The following is a 16,316-nucleotide window of genomic DNA, read 5'->3' as shown; positions in this document are numbered from 1 at the left end:
TGTCAGCCCTGCACGACTGAGCCAGGTGGACCCAATGCCAATGCCACTGATCACTTTTGACTAGCCTTCTGCCCCTCACCACCGCCCAGGCCAGCCCTCTTTTCGGACTAGCGCGGGGACCCTGCCGCCCTGCCGCCCCGGTAGCTGCCCGTTCTGAACGCGACCTTGTCCTCTCAACCCTGAGCTCTTGGGGGAGGGATCAGAGGAAGCGTCGCAAGTCGAGGCAGAGGCAACCTGATTCCTGAAGTTGCCGCTGTGTCCTCTGCGGCCAGAGCGAGCACCCTCACAACCTACCCTTTCACAGGACCCGATCTGAGATTCCTCCTACCGCCCGGGAAGACTTCTATGGGTACTTAGTAGCCAGCCATCGCATCTGTCCAAGCCGGGTGCATCGCCGCCATGGATTTCCTAAAGTCCGCCGTCGCATCTGCAATCGCAAAGGGTCCCGCGTTCCCATACTCTTTCGGCGACGTCGTCGATGTCGACCAGTCCATATGGACCCTGCACAATGGCACCAGACGTGTATGCACAAGGTATACAACCCTTGCACGAGGCGAACAGGGTCCTGACATGCGCCGCAGGAGGACGGGTCGAATTGCAGCATCTTCTCCTTCGACATCACCGCCAACAGGTCCCGACTACCACTCGCGAAGAACGCACTGAAGAAGCTCCGCACCTTGCGTCACCCCGGCGTGATCAAGGTCTTGGATACGGTCGAGGTACATCTTCATGCCGCCTCTCGGTGCAGAATCGCGACTGATCAGACGGCTGTTAGACCGACACGTACATCTACATCGCCACGGAGCGATTGGTGCCCTTGCGATGGCATGTGAAACGGAAGAGCCTCAGCCCCGAGACCACGAAGTGGGGCATATATAGCGTAGCGGTATGCCGACTCAGCTGCCTGCGATATCACATAGGCACGTGTGCTGACCACCTGCCAGCGGACGCTCAAATTCATCAACGATGAGGCCTCGTCGATCCACGGCAACATGAGGGTCGGGTCAATATATACCTCGGAAAGCGGAGAGTGGAAGATCGGCGGCTTCGAGCTCTTGAGCAATGTCAAGGACGATGATGCCATCATATATGTATGCGCTCTTGAAAGGCCACCTCAAATCACCAAAACTGACCATCACTACCATAGACCTATGGGAGCATGGTGCCCGATTCTGCGAGATACGCACCTCCGGAGCTCCAATCAGGCTGGGACGCCATTAAAAAGGCCCCTCACTCTGCCGTCGATTCGTTCAACTTGGGCACTTTGATCTTTGAGGCCTTCAATGGCGACTATGCAGGCGGTAGCCAAGCTGGTCAGACCAAGAATATCCCTCCCAGCATGCATGCGAGTTACAAGCGGCTGGTCAACAACAATCCCAAGGCTAGACTTAGCGTCGGTCACTTCATCGAACAGGGTCATCGTCGCGGGTCATTTTTTGACACGCCGCTTATCAAGTTGACCGACGGGGTAGATAACTTGGGTGTCAAATCCGCGGAAGAGCGGGAGGAATTCCTGAAGTACGTGTTCTGATTCTGTCCAGCAAGCGGGGGCTTTTTATTGACAACTGCGCAGCGACCTTGAACAACTCACAGACGACTTCCCCGAAGACTTCTTTAAGATGAAGGTGCTTCCCGAACTGCTCAAGTCAGTCGAATTTGGAGGCGGCGGACCCAAAGCCTTCAGTGTCGTGATGAAAATCGCGTCGAAATTGTCAAATGACGACTTCGACTCGAAGGTAGTGCCTGTAGTGATACGGCTGTTCCAAAACCCTGACAGGGCCATTCGAGTATCTCTGCTTGACAACCTACCTCTGATGATCGATAGACTATCGCAAAAGATAGTGAACGACAAGATTTTCCCAAATCTTGTGTCAGGCTTCACCGATCTGGCACCAGTCGTTCGAGAACAAACACTAAAGTCTGTTCTCACAATCATCGGCAAGCTATCCGATCGTACTATAAATGGAGAGCTGCTGAAGTGTCTTGCCAAGACCGCAAATGACGAACAGCCAGGCATCCGCACAAATACCACCATCTGCTTGGGCAAGATTGCGAAGAATCTAGGTACTTCCTCCAGAAGCAAGGTTTTGATTGCGGCTTTTACTCGCTCTCTCCGAGACCCTTTTGTTCATGGGAGGAATGCTGCGCTCATGGCACTTGCTGTCACCGGCGACTGTTTCTCAAATGAAGACATAGCGTTAAAGATCCTCCCCGCTATTTGTCCTTCATTGATTGACAAGGAGAGGATTGTTCGAGACCAGGCAACGAAGACGATGGACATTTACATGCTAAAGATAAAGAAGGCCGCCGAAGACATGCCCGATACCGTTCTTCCTCCCCAACAGACCGGTGAGCACGCAGGAGCACCGCGTATGGGTACTCCGCAGCCGACAGAGTCCGCTGCAGCGTCATGGGCTGGATGGGCCATCTCATCATTCACGAATAAGATCTCCTCAGCAGCGGGTGAGATTCAGCCAACTGCCCCGAACGGCTCGGCGCCGACCCCAGAGACAAAGCGCCCTGTGCCAGTGGCAACCTCATCCGCATCGACCTTGCACCGTCAAGCTATGAAGTCCCCGCAGCCTGCATCCTCAACACTCGCAAGGGCTCCTTCGACTGAATGGGGTGCGGATGCATTTTCCGCAGAGGTTAATCCAGCAGAGGACGAGGGCGATGCTTGGGGCGACATGGATGAGATGGACGACAACGACAACTTTTTCGATGACGGATCAACAGCTGCGAATGATTCCATGGCCTCATCAGCTACCTTGCCCGTGGCAAAGAAGGAACCTAGGCGGAATATCAGCAGTAGTGGCAGCGGCAGCGCACAACCATTCGGCGATGATGAAGAGCCCGACTTTGCTGGCTGGCTGGCCGCACAGCAGAAATCCAAGGTCGGTGGTAAGCCGCTGCCAAAGGGACTCAAGAAGGCAAACCCCGAGAGTGGAAAGACGACAACAAGCAAGAAGCCTGTCGCGAAGCCTGCTGTAAAGCCAACGCCAGCCAAGAAGATTGATTTGAAGCCAAAGCAAGCAGACGATGATGAAGACGGGTGGGGGGATGGCTGGTAAAGCAATGCAAGGGCATGCCTATGTGCGGATGACGGTAATGTATATTCGTTGTTTTCCCCGGTTGTGTACGGGTGGACCAGCGCTTTATTCGGCATTCATATGAAGTAAGGAGTTCGGTAATCCGGTTTGGAAAGTGCATTCATTTAGCATTGGACTGATTGTCCGGCACTGGAAATAGGACGGATACAAACAAGGGCCATTCTCATGCGTAGATTTCAAATCAGTGAATTGGTACAAAGTACCACGAGTGTGGTTCCAAGAGGGCAACGAAAATCCCAAGGCTTGCTCAATATGCCCATTGTCGACGCCGTCCTGTCCGTCCCATTCGCCAGCTCCACTCGAGCCTCACAACAGCACCGGACCGCAGGCTCGGGAATAGTCCTGCGGCTCCTGAGTCCCCTATCTGGTGCCCCCTTCCACTTCTTGTTTCATTTCCTCATCAGGACATACTACCTACCCACGTGCATCCGGCTCAGCCTCTCGCTACCTCGCCTCGGAGTAATCGTTTAGAGCCACACAGACCGCGCCCCGGTGATGTCCGTTGTACTGGCGGATGATCTGCTGACTGTGGAGCTCCCAGAGGCGGGCGTAGTGGTCGGAGCAGGCGGTGACGAGGTAGGCCGAGTCGGCGCTGAAGGCGCAGTCCCAGACCCACCGCTGGTGACCGGTCAAGGTGGCCTCGAGGGGGAAGGGGTGGGGGAAGCCACCCTCGTCCGGGCGGGCAGCCTCCTCGACGTCGACCTCCCAGATCTTGGCGGTGTGGTCGGCGGAGCAGGTCGCCAGCTTCTTGACGTCCGGGGACAGCAGGATGCGCGTGATGTATTCCTTGTGGGCTGAGAACTGCGTGATAGGCTGCAGCTCAGTGCGGTCGTAGGTCTGGATCAGGGACCAGACGAAGACGTTTCCCTGTCCGGGTTGTTAAAATCAGCAAGAACCGCCCCGGGGCCGGGGGGGGGGGGGTGAGGCAGGTGGATGGGTTGGCCCTTACGTTGTTGTTGGCGGCGCACAGCAGGGTGCCGTCTGTAGCGACGGTAACGCTCGAGACGGAGACGTCCTCCTCGGGGATGAGCTGGTGGGAGCAGCTGTTCTCGGCAAGGTCCCAGACCCTCACGCTGCCGGACCTGTCGCAGCTGATGATCTCGCCCTGGTTGGGGTGTATGACGACGTCGTTGGCGGGGCTGCCGTGGTTGTAGCTGCGCTGGATGGTGCCGCTGCGCGTCTCCCAGATCTTGACGGTGCCGTCCTCGGAGCTCGTGACCATCCACTTGCCCTCGCAGTGGAAGGCGACGCCGGTGATGTTGCCCGTGTGGCCCTCGAAGGTGAGCAAGGGGTTTGGGTTCGTGGACTTGATGTCGAAGAGCTTGACCGTGTGGTGGCCGGCGGCGGCGAGGAAGCGCTTGTCGGGCGATATGCACAGCCGGTTGACCTGCGAGTCCGGGTGCTGGATCGTGCGGGAACAGATGCCCGAGAGAGCCTCCCAGAACCTGGAAACACGCGCCCACAATGTGTCAGCCAGCAGGTGCGCGCCCGAGGTGAGCACGGGGTCGCGAGTGAGGGTGGGTTACCGTATCGTGTGGTCGTAGCCAGCTGGGAAGCCAAGGTCAGCCAAACGGTCGGCCAAACGGTCGAGCAACTGTGGTGTGGGAGGAAGCCAGGAGGGGGAACCGTACTCACCGGTGCAGAGAATGACGGACATGTTGCCTCAGGGACACTGTCTGTCCATCATGGGCTGGAGAGAAACCTCGGCGATGCGACTGTCAGATGTACCTGCAACTTGCTGGGGCTTCAGGTCGGGTGAAGCCTTATTAGTGGGGCACTCGTTGTGGTGAGGCTCAACCCCAGGCCGAGCTTGCGGCCCTGCAGCACCTAGTGACGTTTCAGCGGGGACGCGTTCCACCCACTGCCGCACCGAGGTGCCCAAGTACCCAGGTACCTAGGTAAGTAGTGTAGTTATTCATTGCACGGCACTTCTGGCATGTATTCTGCTGAATTCCAATCTGTGCTGTGACTTGCATTGAAAGGCAGTGTGTGGTGTGCTGCATGCAAAGAACTGATAGACAGTCTCACGTCAACTTGTGTCAGCTCTATGTTTTCCGTCTATCTTGGTCTTATTCTATCTCTCATGAGGTTAGAAAAAAAGTCCCAATAAATTGCCTTTGTGGATATAACCTCCATTTTACACTACGCGCAGCGTGTCGAGACTTGCAGAACCGTCTTCTAGATGCCCATTTCTACGTGGCTGCATGTGTTCTGTCGTCCAGCCACATATGGATGGCTGCTCAACACCCTTCGACTTGTTTCCTATCAGAAAGACGATGATTGCAAACTTGACTGTCTACTTCATGCAAAGCTGGAGTGAGCAAAACACCCCTCCGCAATTGAGCGCCATCAAATGCGCTTTCTCGCCAGATCTTGGATCCTTGCACCTATTACTGCCTGAACTGGCGTTTTGCGAGCCTGCGCAAGACGGAGAGCTGGCGGCCACTGATCCGGACACGAATACCTGCCTACCTAGGGACTTAGGTACTTGGCAAAGAGGCGGCCTCCCCCAGCCGTTTAACTAGTGCTAGTGCACATGCCTTTGAGACTTCGGGCTGCTTCTACAAATACAAGCACTTGATTCCTCAGGTTAAACTTGATCCCTTCATCTGTAGTCAATTGAGGGCGCCGCCTGGTTTTGGCATTCTCGCAAAAGCCCAGACAACTTCCAGCAGCCAGCAATCTTCAAATGTTTTCTCGAATTGGGCAACATAACTAAGCGTCCGGGATATCAATCTGCTCAAACTTTGGGGTGGCCCAATCCAAATCTTGGTCTCGCCCATTCTGCACATTGCTTGCAAAGGTCTGTTCTGAAGGAATCGGAACTTAAGGCGGGCTCGATGCTGGCCTTAGCCTGAGGAGCCTACCTACCTAGGTACTTACGTACTGAGGTAAGTGCACTTCCACGCTCTGCACATGTCACCTCCTCCAGCTAGACCTGTGGAATTTGCAGCAATTTGAGCATATTGAAGAAATGTCAGCCCTTCCAAGACGGTCTGAGCGCGCTCCGATTCATCAAAGGTTCGGCCAGCTCTCTTTCTTGTTCAGGAGCTGCATACCCGCTAGCATCATGTCTACCCTTTCATGTCAGTCTCAGTGATGTATAATGTCGAATATGACACGGTGCAAAGGCGTGAAGCACTTGGTTATGAACGTGTATTTTGTTAGTCCTTGAGCCCAAGAATCTTCCCCCTGCCCGCCCTGATCTGGAGATATACTGCCAGTGAAGGACAATCTCAAGCTGCGTATACCGGTATGGCTAAATGATCACAGCGCTAACAGAAATTTGCCTTATTTGCTTCACAAAATTGGCTACCAGGAATAAATGTGAGACTTCCCTTCCGGCTGTGCCCCGACACGAGATCTCGAAGCGAGTGGTGACGTAGTCAGCGCTGTGGCGCCAGCTGAAAGAGAGAGAGGGAAGAGACTGCGGTTGCGAAAGACGAACCCCGAATGACACATTGCTTCCGTACCACCGCCTGGACAGAGTAAACAGGATCGAACACAGCAAGGCCATTGTTGCAACAGGCCTTCCCTTCTAGAGTTTTGTCCCACACTGGCTGAGCACTTCAAGTTGCGGTCCTCGGGGCATTATCCTCGACGCGAAGTTGTATGGTGCTGCCTTGAAGGTTTCGTAGACGGGCTGCTTCCCGACGTCGGCCTGCTGCGATAACTCCCACTTGAGGAAGCAGTGACAGTGCCAAGTTGAGCACAACCGTTTGGACACCTCACCCACTGCCAGTTTCTCGTATTAACTGCTATCCTTCTTTATGAGGTCCACGGGTGCTCCGGTAGGTTACGCCCTTGCGAAGCACCGCTCCCAAGACGTTCACAAGGAACTATGTGCCCGCAGAGTCCTGCTTACTTGTGTGCCGCTACCATTACAGGCAGGACATGGTCTGAGATAATATCAGAATACCATCACATTGGAACGAGCAGTCGTTGGAAAAAAGGGAAAAAAAGACAACGAAAGACAAAGAAAATCTTACTTTCCGCCCAGCTTTCCATAAGACCAGATATTCCCGCGGCAGTTGGAGCACTCAACGGGATGGTTGCCACCAATACAGCCGCAAGTGTAGTCTCCTGTGGACGGGAGCTTGGGTGGGTCATCAGCATAGTACTCGTTCGGCATCCTCGGTGGGACAAGGAGCGAGAGAACGTCGACCAGTAAATCAGCTGGGGTAAAAGCTTCGACGCCAGCTCGTTCGATATTTCGGGGGCCTGTTGAAGCAGCTCGGGGGCGGCGCCGGATTCGGAATGTCACAGGAATCCAATGCGTTTAAGTAAACAAAATCCTCGAGTCACACTCAATCAACACGCAAGTGAGACGGCTAGGTGCTGATAACCACACCAAGGGTTGGTCGCAAAAGGTGTTGCCCCTTTGGTGTCTGCCCAGGTGGTATACCCACGTCTTCCATTGTGATTCACCATACTTCTCATTCGTTGCATACCTACACGGTCACTTGCCATTCCAGCATCTCATTGGCACCGTAAGTTGCTCAAGTGATCGCTGGTTTGAGCCGGTCAACCCCGGGATAGGGGCGCCACGGAGGAGATGCAAAGGGCGGCAGTAGAACGAGGCGAACATTGCAGAATGCTCTCCCACTTAGGCACGCCTCAGGTGTTAGGCGGTTCACTCAGTGACTGTTTTGTAACACTCACCGGTGTGGGGCGTGCCATGAAGATATTGAGTATATGGCCTTGTGGGAGGGAATATCCCAGCTATCAGCCGTTAGAGCTGCCGAACACTCTTGGAATTCCAGCCTGCTCCGATCGTAATTCCGAGCATCATGACAAACATTGTTACAAGAACCTCGTCACATATTCGACTGGCAACCAGGATCATTTCCGATGTGTCTCGGCTGCCTTCTTACGACTCGAGCTGACCCGTCCCGTGGTAACATCCCATGCTTCTGTCCTAGGGACGGTCGCTCTGGGATGATCACACGCTCCACGGCTCTGGTAGGGTCGCGGTGACTCTATCTGGCATCAAGTAAAGATCGATCAGGTCCAGTGGGCTGAACCAGGCAGATGCTTCTGCATGTATCCGCCCCCAAGACACGAGTTGCATGCTGGGTGCGTGAGCCAGGCCAACAAGACGGCTCGGGACCCGGAGCCGTCTGATAGATAAACAAGGTTGGCGCCCACAGTTCTGCCAGTTTTGCTATCGGTAAGATAACTGCAGGCGGGCGGGTGCATGGCGCGCCATGCATCCGTGGAACGATCCTCCTTGAAGAAGTTATGAAGCTTCCATGGTGCTTGCGAAACCTTCGCCTCACGGTAGAAGGCGACAGGACAGCCAGTCATTGCAATATGTGTTGCAAGAGGGTTCGACGGATCGGTGTGGAGGTCGCTCTGGCTGGGGCAAGGGCTTAAGCGAACGGCAGAGGAGACGGCCGACCATCCGAGCCGGTGAACAGGAATGGCACAGCAGAGTTCCCGAATACTTCGGATGATGTAGGCAGGACCGTCCTCTTGAGGTGTTGACTCCATCGAGACGACTGGCTGGCAACTGCTGTACGTAAACATTTCGATGTTGGCCCTCTGGCAGTCCCATGTGGTTTATTTGACTTTGCCATTCCTTGGGCTGTGAATGCCCCAACATTTGAGACCTGATAGCCTGGTCTCCCTCGCTGGGACACGATTCCGGGACAAAGTAAAGCCTCGCCAATTACCCCTCCCGGCCGGTCCACGGAGGTGATTGCTTATCCAGATGCTTGTAGCTTGTACAGACGCAGTGCAACCATGCTGTGCGGCCGCCTTGTTACCTGCCGCCTCGTCTGCTTGTTAGCACAAGAGTGACATTTCTTTTTCGTTCGCTTAGCTGCTGCTACGCGGCCGCTTGGTCATCTGTAACACGAAGAGTCGAAAGCTCTGGCCATGGACAGCATTAGCCAGGTGTCATGTGCCATGACCCGTGATGAGAGGTCTCATGTCCGGAACCTGTTCGTTCCCGCTGCGAAAACGACATTGTCGACCTCCCGAGGTCGGGACATCTGGACTACAACAGAGCTGATCAGTGAGTGGCTGAGAGGGTGTCGGAAGGCAGATGCTTGCTTGGCATCAGCACACTTATGCGATAATCGTGCAATCTTGAGCAGTCCAAGAATGAATGGACACATGGCTGAAGAAGAGCTTGATGCATGTCTCGGCCACCAGCTGATAGCAACTCGAACTTGCTACAAGGTGGTTTCTAGTTGATAGGGTGAGTGGTACAGATGATGGAACAAAGTCACGGACGTACCTACCTAGGTAGGTATGTGTCTGGTTTATTAGTCTAGGGAGAGGTGGTGCCTCCTTCCTCTCCAAGGTTTCCAGGTTTTAAAGCTGGGCGAACTTGGGACTTTCGACATGTCTCCTTCAGTTGACAACCGACATGATATTGACTTCCAGAGGCACTATCCATGAGCCTGGAGTGGTATACAATTGTTAAGAATCTGACGCATCTGATGTTAAAGTATTTCAAGATATGCCAATGGCAATTGCGATGGTACTCTCAACCAAGGACCACCTATATTCTCGAATTGGAGGAAACCTCTGCGTGCAGTATCCGAGAACAGGTCCACAGAGGACCCGAATGCAGCAATGGCAATAAGAAACTGCCAGTCTGAAGAAAGCAAATGTTCAGCCGTGGGTTCGGCGGTATCCCTTTCCATCCCTGCCCAGGCCTCCCACATCAGATGTGATTCCGTCCAGCACTTTCTCTAGAAAGGATGAAAGATCCCCACAGGCCGACATGTGTACTCATCTCATGTAATCACACGCAAGTATTGAAATACCTGTATCTCCACGTTCCAGCTTGTCGAACACTTGCAGAACTCGTTGCTGTTCCAACAGACATCTGGAAGTTCTCGAACTTTTACACTGACGATACCGGAATTATCACCCAAAAGAACAATCATTAGGCTGCAAAGTGCTAGACATCCTGCAGGCATATATACTCAACTGAAAAAATCAATTCCAATCTTGATTCGCAAAACATTGCATGGGCGTGAATTACAGTATTGGATTCATGATTCACAGTACGTGTCATCGTATTCTTTCCAAGCGCTGGGTCTTGAGTGCTTACCACCGTATGAAGGCGCCATGTATGTCCTCGGACGTATACGGAATAGAAGCGAAACCACACAATACGTGTGAAAGTGTGCCCTGGAAATAGTTTGTATTTCTTTCACACCATGGCAGTTTTGCGTAGATTTTGAGATAGGTGCAACGTGTTTTGGTCCTCATGCGATAGAGGCTCTGTGTTTAGCTGTGAGTGAAGCTTCGAAAGGGGGATCAAGAAGACCGTGGTGCGTGATCTTCTGCCAACTCTCATCGCCAACAGCACGTGGCGAAGAACCCCGGGGGGAGGGTAAGGCAATTCGCCACACCTGTTGTGCAAGCTGGCAAGCCAGCAAGCCAGCTGGCAAAACGATCAACAGCTTGGAGCGAAAAATTAGTCACGGACAGCTCCCAAGCCTTCAAGCCTGCATTGCTGGAAGCCAATACCCGACGGTGCATGCTCCGCGAGCAAGCCATGCACAATTAGTCCTGAGTTGTCAAGATTGAAAGGTTCTATACGTATGGTTATGGCAACTGTGGACCTTGACCTTTACAGTAAGACGACTGCGACTGGTAGCGAAGACGCTCAGCAATCCATACTTTCACTGCTTCTCGCACACTGATTCCACGCCGGAAACCACTGAAAAAAAATAACAAACTAGAAAACTCCAAAGCGCCCAGATGCGGAAGGTTTCCTAGTGACCTTGTAACAACCCTGCTCAATACGTGCATGCCGCAGCCGGAGTCGACAACACCAGCAAATGGACCTCGTGATTCCATTCCCGTCGAAACGTCTCATCAAACAATCTTCTGCCTCTTCGGATCACCACCAACGCCACCTCCAGGCCCCGCACCAGCCGCCGCAACCGTGCCATTCGTCGAGACCTCGGTCAGCGCCGGCCTTCCACCACCTCCAGCCGCAATTCCGTGGTTCCCCTCACCGGGCGGGGGCCTCTTGAAAGTCGGCGGGCGGTACTGGCCCCTGTTGCCCAAGGGGCTACCCGGGCCCATCGGCGCCCCGATACGTCTCGTCTGGTTCAGCTGTGGGTTGACGACATTGCCCCTCTGGCCCGGCTGTTGAGCAGCCCCGGACCGGCTGAAGCCGTTGTTCGAGGAAGGGGTGGATGGCATCAGGCCAAGGTCTATGTCTCCAATGCCGCTGTCTTCACCTTGTTTTGGCTCAGCCGGTGCGCAGTGCATGAAAATGTCTCTTGTGACCGGCCGTGACTTGGTGTAATCAATTCCGGGTGTCTTGAAGACCGAGGGGGTTTCTGCATGAGGGTTGAAGGCGTGGCCGGCTGAGGGCGTGCTAGGAAGCTTGACTTCGTCGTCTTTCTGACCAGCAAGCTGTTTTACAGCGCGGGCGGAAAAGAACCCCACGGCCCCCGTGTCACCCGTCGCCTGTGCCGGGGCAGGAAGGGGGCCACTGTTGCTTGACTTACTGTTCTGTATTGAACCGATGGTCTGAGGCCGGTTCTGGTTTTGTTGTTGGGGTCGTGGAGCGTACTGAGCAGGCTGATTCGGACCTCCAGGTCGCGCGTTGTGCTGCGCTTGCGCGGGAGGTTGCGGTGGTCGAGGTGGATTTCCTGCTGAGTGTGATCTCGCTAGAGGCCTCGAAGGTGGCTGCATTGCTTGTGGGTTGGGTTTGTTGTTCAGCTGAGGAGTGGGCCTCGCGCTTTCGGGCAAAGATACTTCGTCGGGGTTATCATCATCCACCATGTTGAAATCCACTTCATCAAATTCCCCGAGGAGGTCTTCGAAAGACTCCATAGCGGACTGCGCTGCAGGACCGAATCAGCGACGCAAATTCCTGACCGAGATTGTGTCCAACAAACCTGCGCTGCCAATATCTTGGGCTGGGGGCTCTTGCTTGACCTCAAGCTTTTTGGCAAAATCCGCATGTCGATGCAGCCCGCTCTCATCCCAAGCCTTGTTGGGCTCGAGCTTCATCTTTGTGACCTTCTTGAGATAGTCTTTGTCGTATATGCAGTTGCCCAACACGTTTCCAAAGTTCCTCAGTGCCCTCTTCAGTGCATCGGTGGTCCCTTCCTTCTTGGCCTTTTCATAAGCTGCCGCCTTGCCTTTGCAGTTCTCGATGTGGCCATAGCCGATATCTTCATGGAAAGTTCCGTCGCGCAGTGTCACGCGGACGATCACGGACAGCCCAAGCGAGACCTTTCGAGTCTGTGGGTCTTCGTCGACAAAGTCTGTCACTATATTTCTGATCGCGGATGACCAGCCATTAAAGCCAAAGACCTCGTTGGCGAGGGCGATGCATTTCTCCGCAGCGATGTAGTGGACCTTCTGTCCCGAAGGCCCCGAACGTGCAGACAGGTACTCTGGCCCGAGTTGTTTCTCGAGGCGGGATTGGAGGGTGGCGATCTCCTGCGCCGTGTACTCTGAGATATGGGGCTTTACATCCTCGAAAGGGTTGGCGATTATGGTGTGTTGTTGGCCTGGGCTACATCGCGGGAAGGCAAGTCGTCAGTGAGTGGTGAGTCGCGATGGTCGAAGACGCGACTGCGCGTTGCGTAGGCTGGGAACGGTTTGGCCCAGATGAAAACTTACGCAGGCATTTTGGCGTGCTTCCAAGTAGCATGCACGGTCGGGATGCTTGATCTTGTATTGATTGTGGTGGGGAATCGAAAACTTCAAGGACGGGCGGTTCTCACGCCATACGAGCCGTCTTTCGTGGTTGTTGACGCGCCCTCTGCCTGGAGACGTGCCTGGAGACGTGCCTGGGCGGGCGCCTTGTTGATAATGGCCGCTCCGAGTACCGCGTCGACACGTGACCCAGCCCTTTACATCAAGCCGAGGCCCGCTAACAAGCTACGGCCAGCTAACCAAGGTAAACGAGACAAGGCATAAGAGAAAATAAACCGCGAAACACAATGTTATTCTTTACCCGTGCCATTTCCCCTCAGTTTAAATCCAATTGCTTTCGAGACAATTGGTCTTTCGTTGCTTCGCAGTACACGAGTCGGAACGTCTGATGCAGTTCAAACAGCAATCATGTCAGCACCACAGCTGGAGCAGGCCGGTCAGCTGCTCCGACGGCTTGGTCATTGACGGCCTAGTGTGACAGTCCTACATTATTTTCTTATTTTGCGGGCCGTTTTTCTTTTTGGAGGGGGAGGGGAGTGGACTTGGGTAATCCGTCACCACCTTCAGTATGGCGAGGTGCGTGTCACTGGCAACGGCCAAAGGGCCTCCGTTTTCCAACAAGTTGTCCTATCTACATATGCCTTTCCCTTGTCCTCTTATTCACGCTATAACTGATGACAGGTGCTTGAATTTGTGGGCCGACAAGCGACGATGCTCACTACCAGGCTCATTGGTTACAAAAAAAAGAGAAAGAAAAGAAGGAAAACCAGTCAAAAATCTTCCTCAATGATGCCCTTCCACCCTGTACGGAAACATAATCAGTCCCGTGACGGGGAGCTGGGGAAGAATGAATAGATGGATATCAAAATGACGCGGAGACCATGAGAATAACGCCGCCATGATGTGTGATCCCCCGTGTCTATGCCGCCCCTCTAAACGCCAAAAGAAAATGGTTCACCTCTCATCCTGCACAATATCTGTGTGGGCGTGTGTGCAGCTCTGTCCTATTTAAGCCCATGCAAGACACTGCTTCGATAGCATTGCCCACGGCCTAGGACGCATGACCCCGACTCTAGAAGGGTCCGACGCGGACGGGAGCCCCGTAAGACCCGTTCAGGAGCTGGTCCAGGATCGAGTTCTGTTCGGAGGCACCAGGCTGGGCATTCGGATTCTGCGTGCTGCCGGACCATCCCACATTACTCGACAGGGCGGTCACTGCTGGTTGCAACCGTCCTCCGGCCTGGTCGTTGTGCTTGGCCAGAACCTGGTCCCATCCATCCCTGTGGAGGGCAAATCCGCCACCACGCTTTGCCGCCTCCGTGACCACCATCGTCCATGCTTTGCTTATCTCGTCGTACACATGATCTTTGTGGTGCCGGTAGGTCTGACTGTCCCAGTTGGGCATCGAATGAGCGACCTTGGTGACACCGTCCAAGTACATGAGCGATACATCGGCCTGGTTCTCGATCGGGGGGAGGTATTGTGGCGTAAAGTCCATGATGGCGCTGACCAGAGCGGCCAGTGGCTGCTTTACTCGGTAGTATGCGTAGTCGGAGCTGGAGTGGCCGTACGGCATCGACTCGGCCAGCTTTTGTTGGTAACCCTCCAAGACTTGGAGTGTGGAAGCGGCAGACGGGCGTGGAGCGCCGCTGAGGACCTCCTCTTGTATGTCTGAGCGACGCTCGCATATCCTCTGCAGCACAGTCCGTAACTGATCGTTGTTGAGGGTTTCGAGTAATCGGGGGAGCGGCAGTGTTCGGGAGGGAGGCTCAGGAAGCCTGCTCTTCTTTGATGGTCTCGCAAGCTGTCTCTGATGGGGGGCAGGAGAGCTCTGGGGTGAGACGCTCATCTCATCCATGTCGTCGTCAGACGCCTTCCGTTTCCGTGAGGTGGAGGTCATGTTTGTAAAAGGGGAGACTGGTGAGAACCGAACGTCAGCGCCAAGAACGTAGCAAATCGTTGGGTTGTCTAAGGCGTGTTCAAGATCTTGATCTCAACATGTTCCTTGAGTCACGGAGACTCGGACAAGACAATGTGAGGCTGTATCGTTCGAACCGAAGAAGGGAGAAGGAGTGATGCATACTAGATCGGGATGGAGAGAGGCGGTTGTTTTCGTGCTGATGAGGGAAGACAGGTGGCTGCGACAACAGCACGTTCATCTTGGCGTTGACGCAGGCGAGCCGCCCAGTAATGTGATGGTGTCGTGAATGAGTGCTAGAGAGCGGCGTTGCTATCGCGGGCGTGGGAAAAAAAGATCTGTCGGATGCCGAAAGGGGCTTGTTTGCTGGTCGGGAAGGAGTCGACGTCGAGGACGGGGACGCAGACGGAGACGAGCGAATTCTGACGCTGGGCGGGTCCGCCTGTGAGGTCGGGACGAAGGAAAGTGGTGAAGGGTGGAAGCGGAGAAGTTTCGCTCGCAGGCCAGAGGTGGGCTCGAGTGCGGCCGTCCAATGGTGGATGTGTGGAGTTGCCTGCGCAGGTTGGCTAGATACCTGGTTACCTAGGTAGGCAGGGAGCAGCGATGCGCAGTCGTGTGCGTGCTTGGCCGGTCGGCTAGCTAACTAGTGGTGCCTTTTCCCGCTTTGTTTGTTGTTGTTGTTGTGGGTGGAGATTGTGAGGGGTGCAGGTTCAGGTTCAGGTTCAGGTTCAGGTTCAGGCCCAAGGTTGAGGTTCAGGCTCAGACCGACGCTGGCGTGGCCGATGGGTGGAGGAGAAAGCGGACGGGCCAAAGTGGACGGCTGAGTGGACCGGTGGCATTGAATCGCATCAGAATGGCAGACGGGACGGAAGAGAGGCACACGAGTTAGTCAGGCAGTTCGGGTCTGCAGGGGCAGGCTGATGGCGGCTAAGGGCGAATAAGGGAGGGAATACCCAGCAGCAGCTCCGTTGGTGATGTTCCAGCTGGTCCGAGCTGGTCAAAGCACTTGCAAGCACTTTCCCGGGTTGGGGCGCCCCTCCTTCGCCGCCGTCTGAGGTGTGGCGGCTCCTTGTAATTACGCCTGCCTGCCGGTCCAGGGAGGCACCTGGGCCTGTGGGCACACCACAATAGGTATTAAGTACCGATGTGCTTTGGCACCCAGGACAGTCTCAGAGTCCCGGCAACAAAGGCGGTCAAGAGTCAAGAAAAAGGCCTTGGAACCCCAGTGCCTGCATTGCGTCGACGGCGCCGTTCGAGTGGACCGGACCGCAGGGACAAGCTGCAATGCCAACAAACAAACATACCCAACCGGCAAGCAACCACAGGCATCCAGGCATCCAGCGACGAGACAGCAGAGCTCTAGAGTCCAGACATGTAACACCGTCGCCCTGCACGTTGAAATTCCTACCTCACAGGCACACAGCAGGCCGAGGACCTCGGAGCCATAATGCCTGATCAGGTGCAGGGAGGAGACTGCGAGACTGCGAGACAAGCAGGCAAGCTGGCGAGCAGGCAAGCAGACTACCACCTCGGCACATGAGTGGCACGCACAATGGCGACCAATGAGACGTATTCATCGTGGTCACGACGTTCGGCCTAGGATCAAGCACACGCACCACCGCTACTGCGTCGTAGGAATG

At 54.7% G+C, this 16,316-nt stretch overlaps 5 protein-coding genes across 5 annotated transcripts; 1 reads left to right on the top strand and 4 right to left on the bottom strand.

Moving 5' to 3' along the window:
• Positions 1–399: 399 nt before the first annotated feature.
• Positions 400–3,071, top strand: KVR01_001713 (uncharacterized protein; the record flags this gene model as incomplete). Its single annotated transcript, XM_044786362.1, has 7 exons — positions 400–522; positions 582–719; positions 776–886; positions 945–1,091; positions 1,148–1,518; positions 1,574–2,894; positions 2,952–3,071. The coding sequence occupies 7 exons, from the start codon at positions 400–402 to the stop codon at positions 3,069–3,071; spliced, it is 2,331 nt and encodes a 776-aa protein (XP_044649668.1).
• A 483-nt stretch (positions 3,072–3,554) lies between these two features.
• Positions 3,555–4,767, bottom strand: KVR01_001608 (TOR complex subunit LST8; the record flags this gene model as incomplete). Its single annotated transcript, XM_044782108.1, has 4 exons — positions 3,555–3,977; positions 4,060–4,555; positions 4,637–4,658; positions 4,746–4,767. The coding sequence occupies 4 exons, from the start codon at positions 4,765–4,767 to the stop codon at positions 3,555–3,557; spliced, it is 963 nt and encodes a 320-aa protein (XP_044649563.1).
• Positions 4,768–4,937: 170 nt separating this feature from the next.
• KVR01_001165 (uncharacterized protein) lies at positions 4,938–7,242 on the bottom strand (the record flags this gene model as incomplete). The annotated part of the gene is made up of 4 exons (XM_044790683.1): positions 4,938–5,004; positions 5,784–5,806; positions 6,679–6,845; positions 7,107–7,242. The coding sequence occupies 4 exons, from the start codon at positions 7,240–7,242 to the stop codon at positions 4,938–4,940; spliced, it is 393 nt and encodes a 130-aa protein (XP_044649120.1).
• A 3,710-nt stretch (positions 7,243–10,952) lies between these two features.
• KVR01_001253 (uncharacterized protein) lies at positions 10,953–12,730 on the bottom strand (the record flags this gene model as incomplete). The annotated part of the gene is made up of 3 exons (XM_044792270.1): positions 10,953–11,935; positions 11,990–12,615; positions 12,723–12,730. 3 exons carry the CDS (start codon positions 12,728–12,730, stop codon positions 10,953–10,955), a joined length of 1,617 nt encoding a protein of 538 aa, XP_044649208.1.
• Positions 12,731–13,830: 1,100 nt separating this feature from the next.
• On the bottom strand, positions 13,831–14,658 carry KVR01_001548 (uncharacterized protein; the record flags this gene model as incomplete). The annotated part of the gene is made up of 1 exon (XM_044789973.1): positions 13,831–14,658. The coding sequence occupies one exon, from the start codon at positions 14,656–14,658 to the stop codon at positions 13,831–13,833; it is 828 nt and encodes a 275-aa protein (XP_044649503.1).
• Positions 14,659–16,316: the final 1,658 nt, after the last annotated feature.

The sequence above is a fragment of the Diaporthe batatas genome (assembly GCF_019321695.1).
Source record: "Diaporthe batatas strain CRI 302-4 chromosome Unknown Contig00002, whole genome shotgun sequence".
Lineage (NCBI taxonomy): Eukaryota > Fungi > Ascomycota > Sordariomycetes > Diaporthales > Diaporthaceae > Diaporthe > Diaporthe batatas.
Note: the sequence above shows the minus strand (reverse complement) of the source record. Positions and strands in the feature narration are given on the sequence as shown.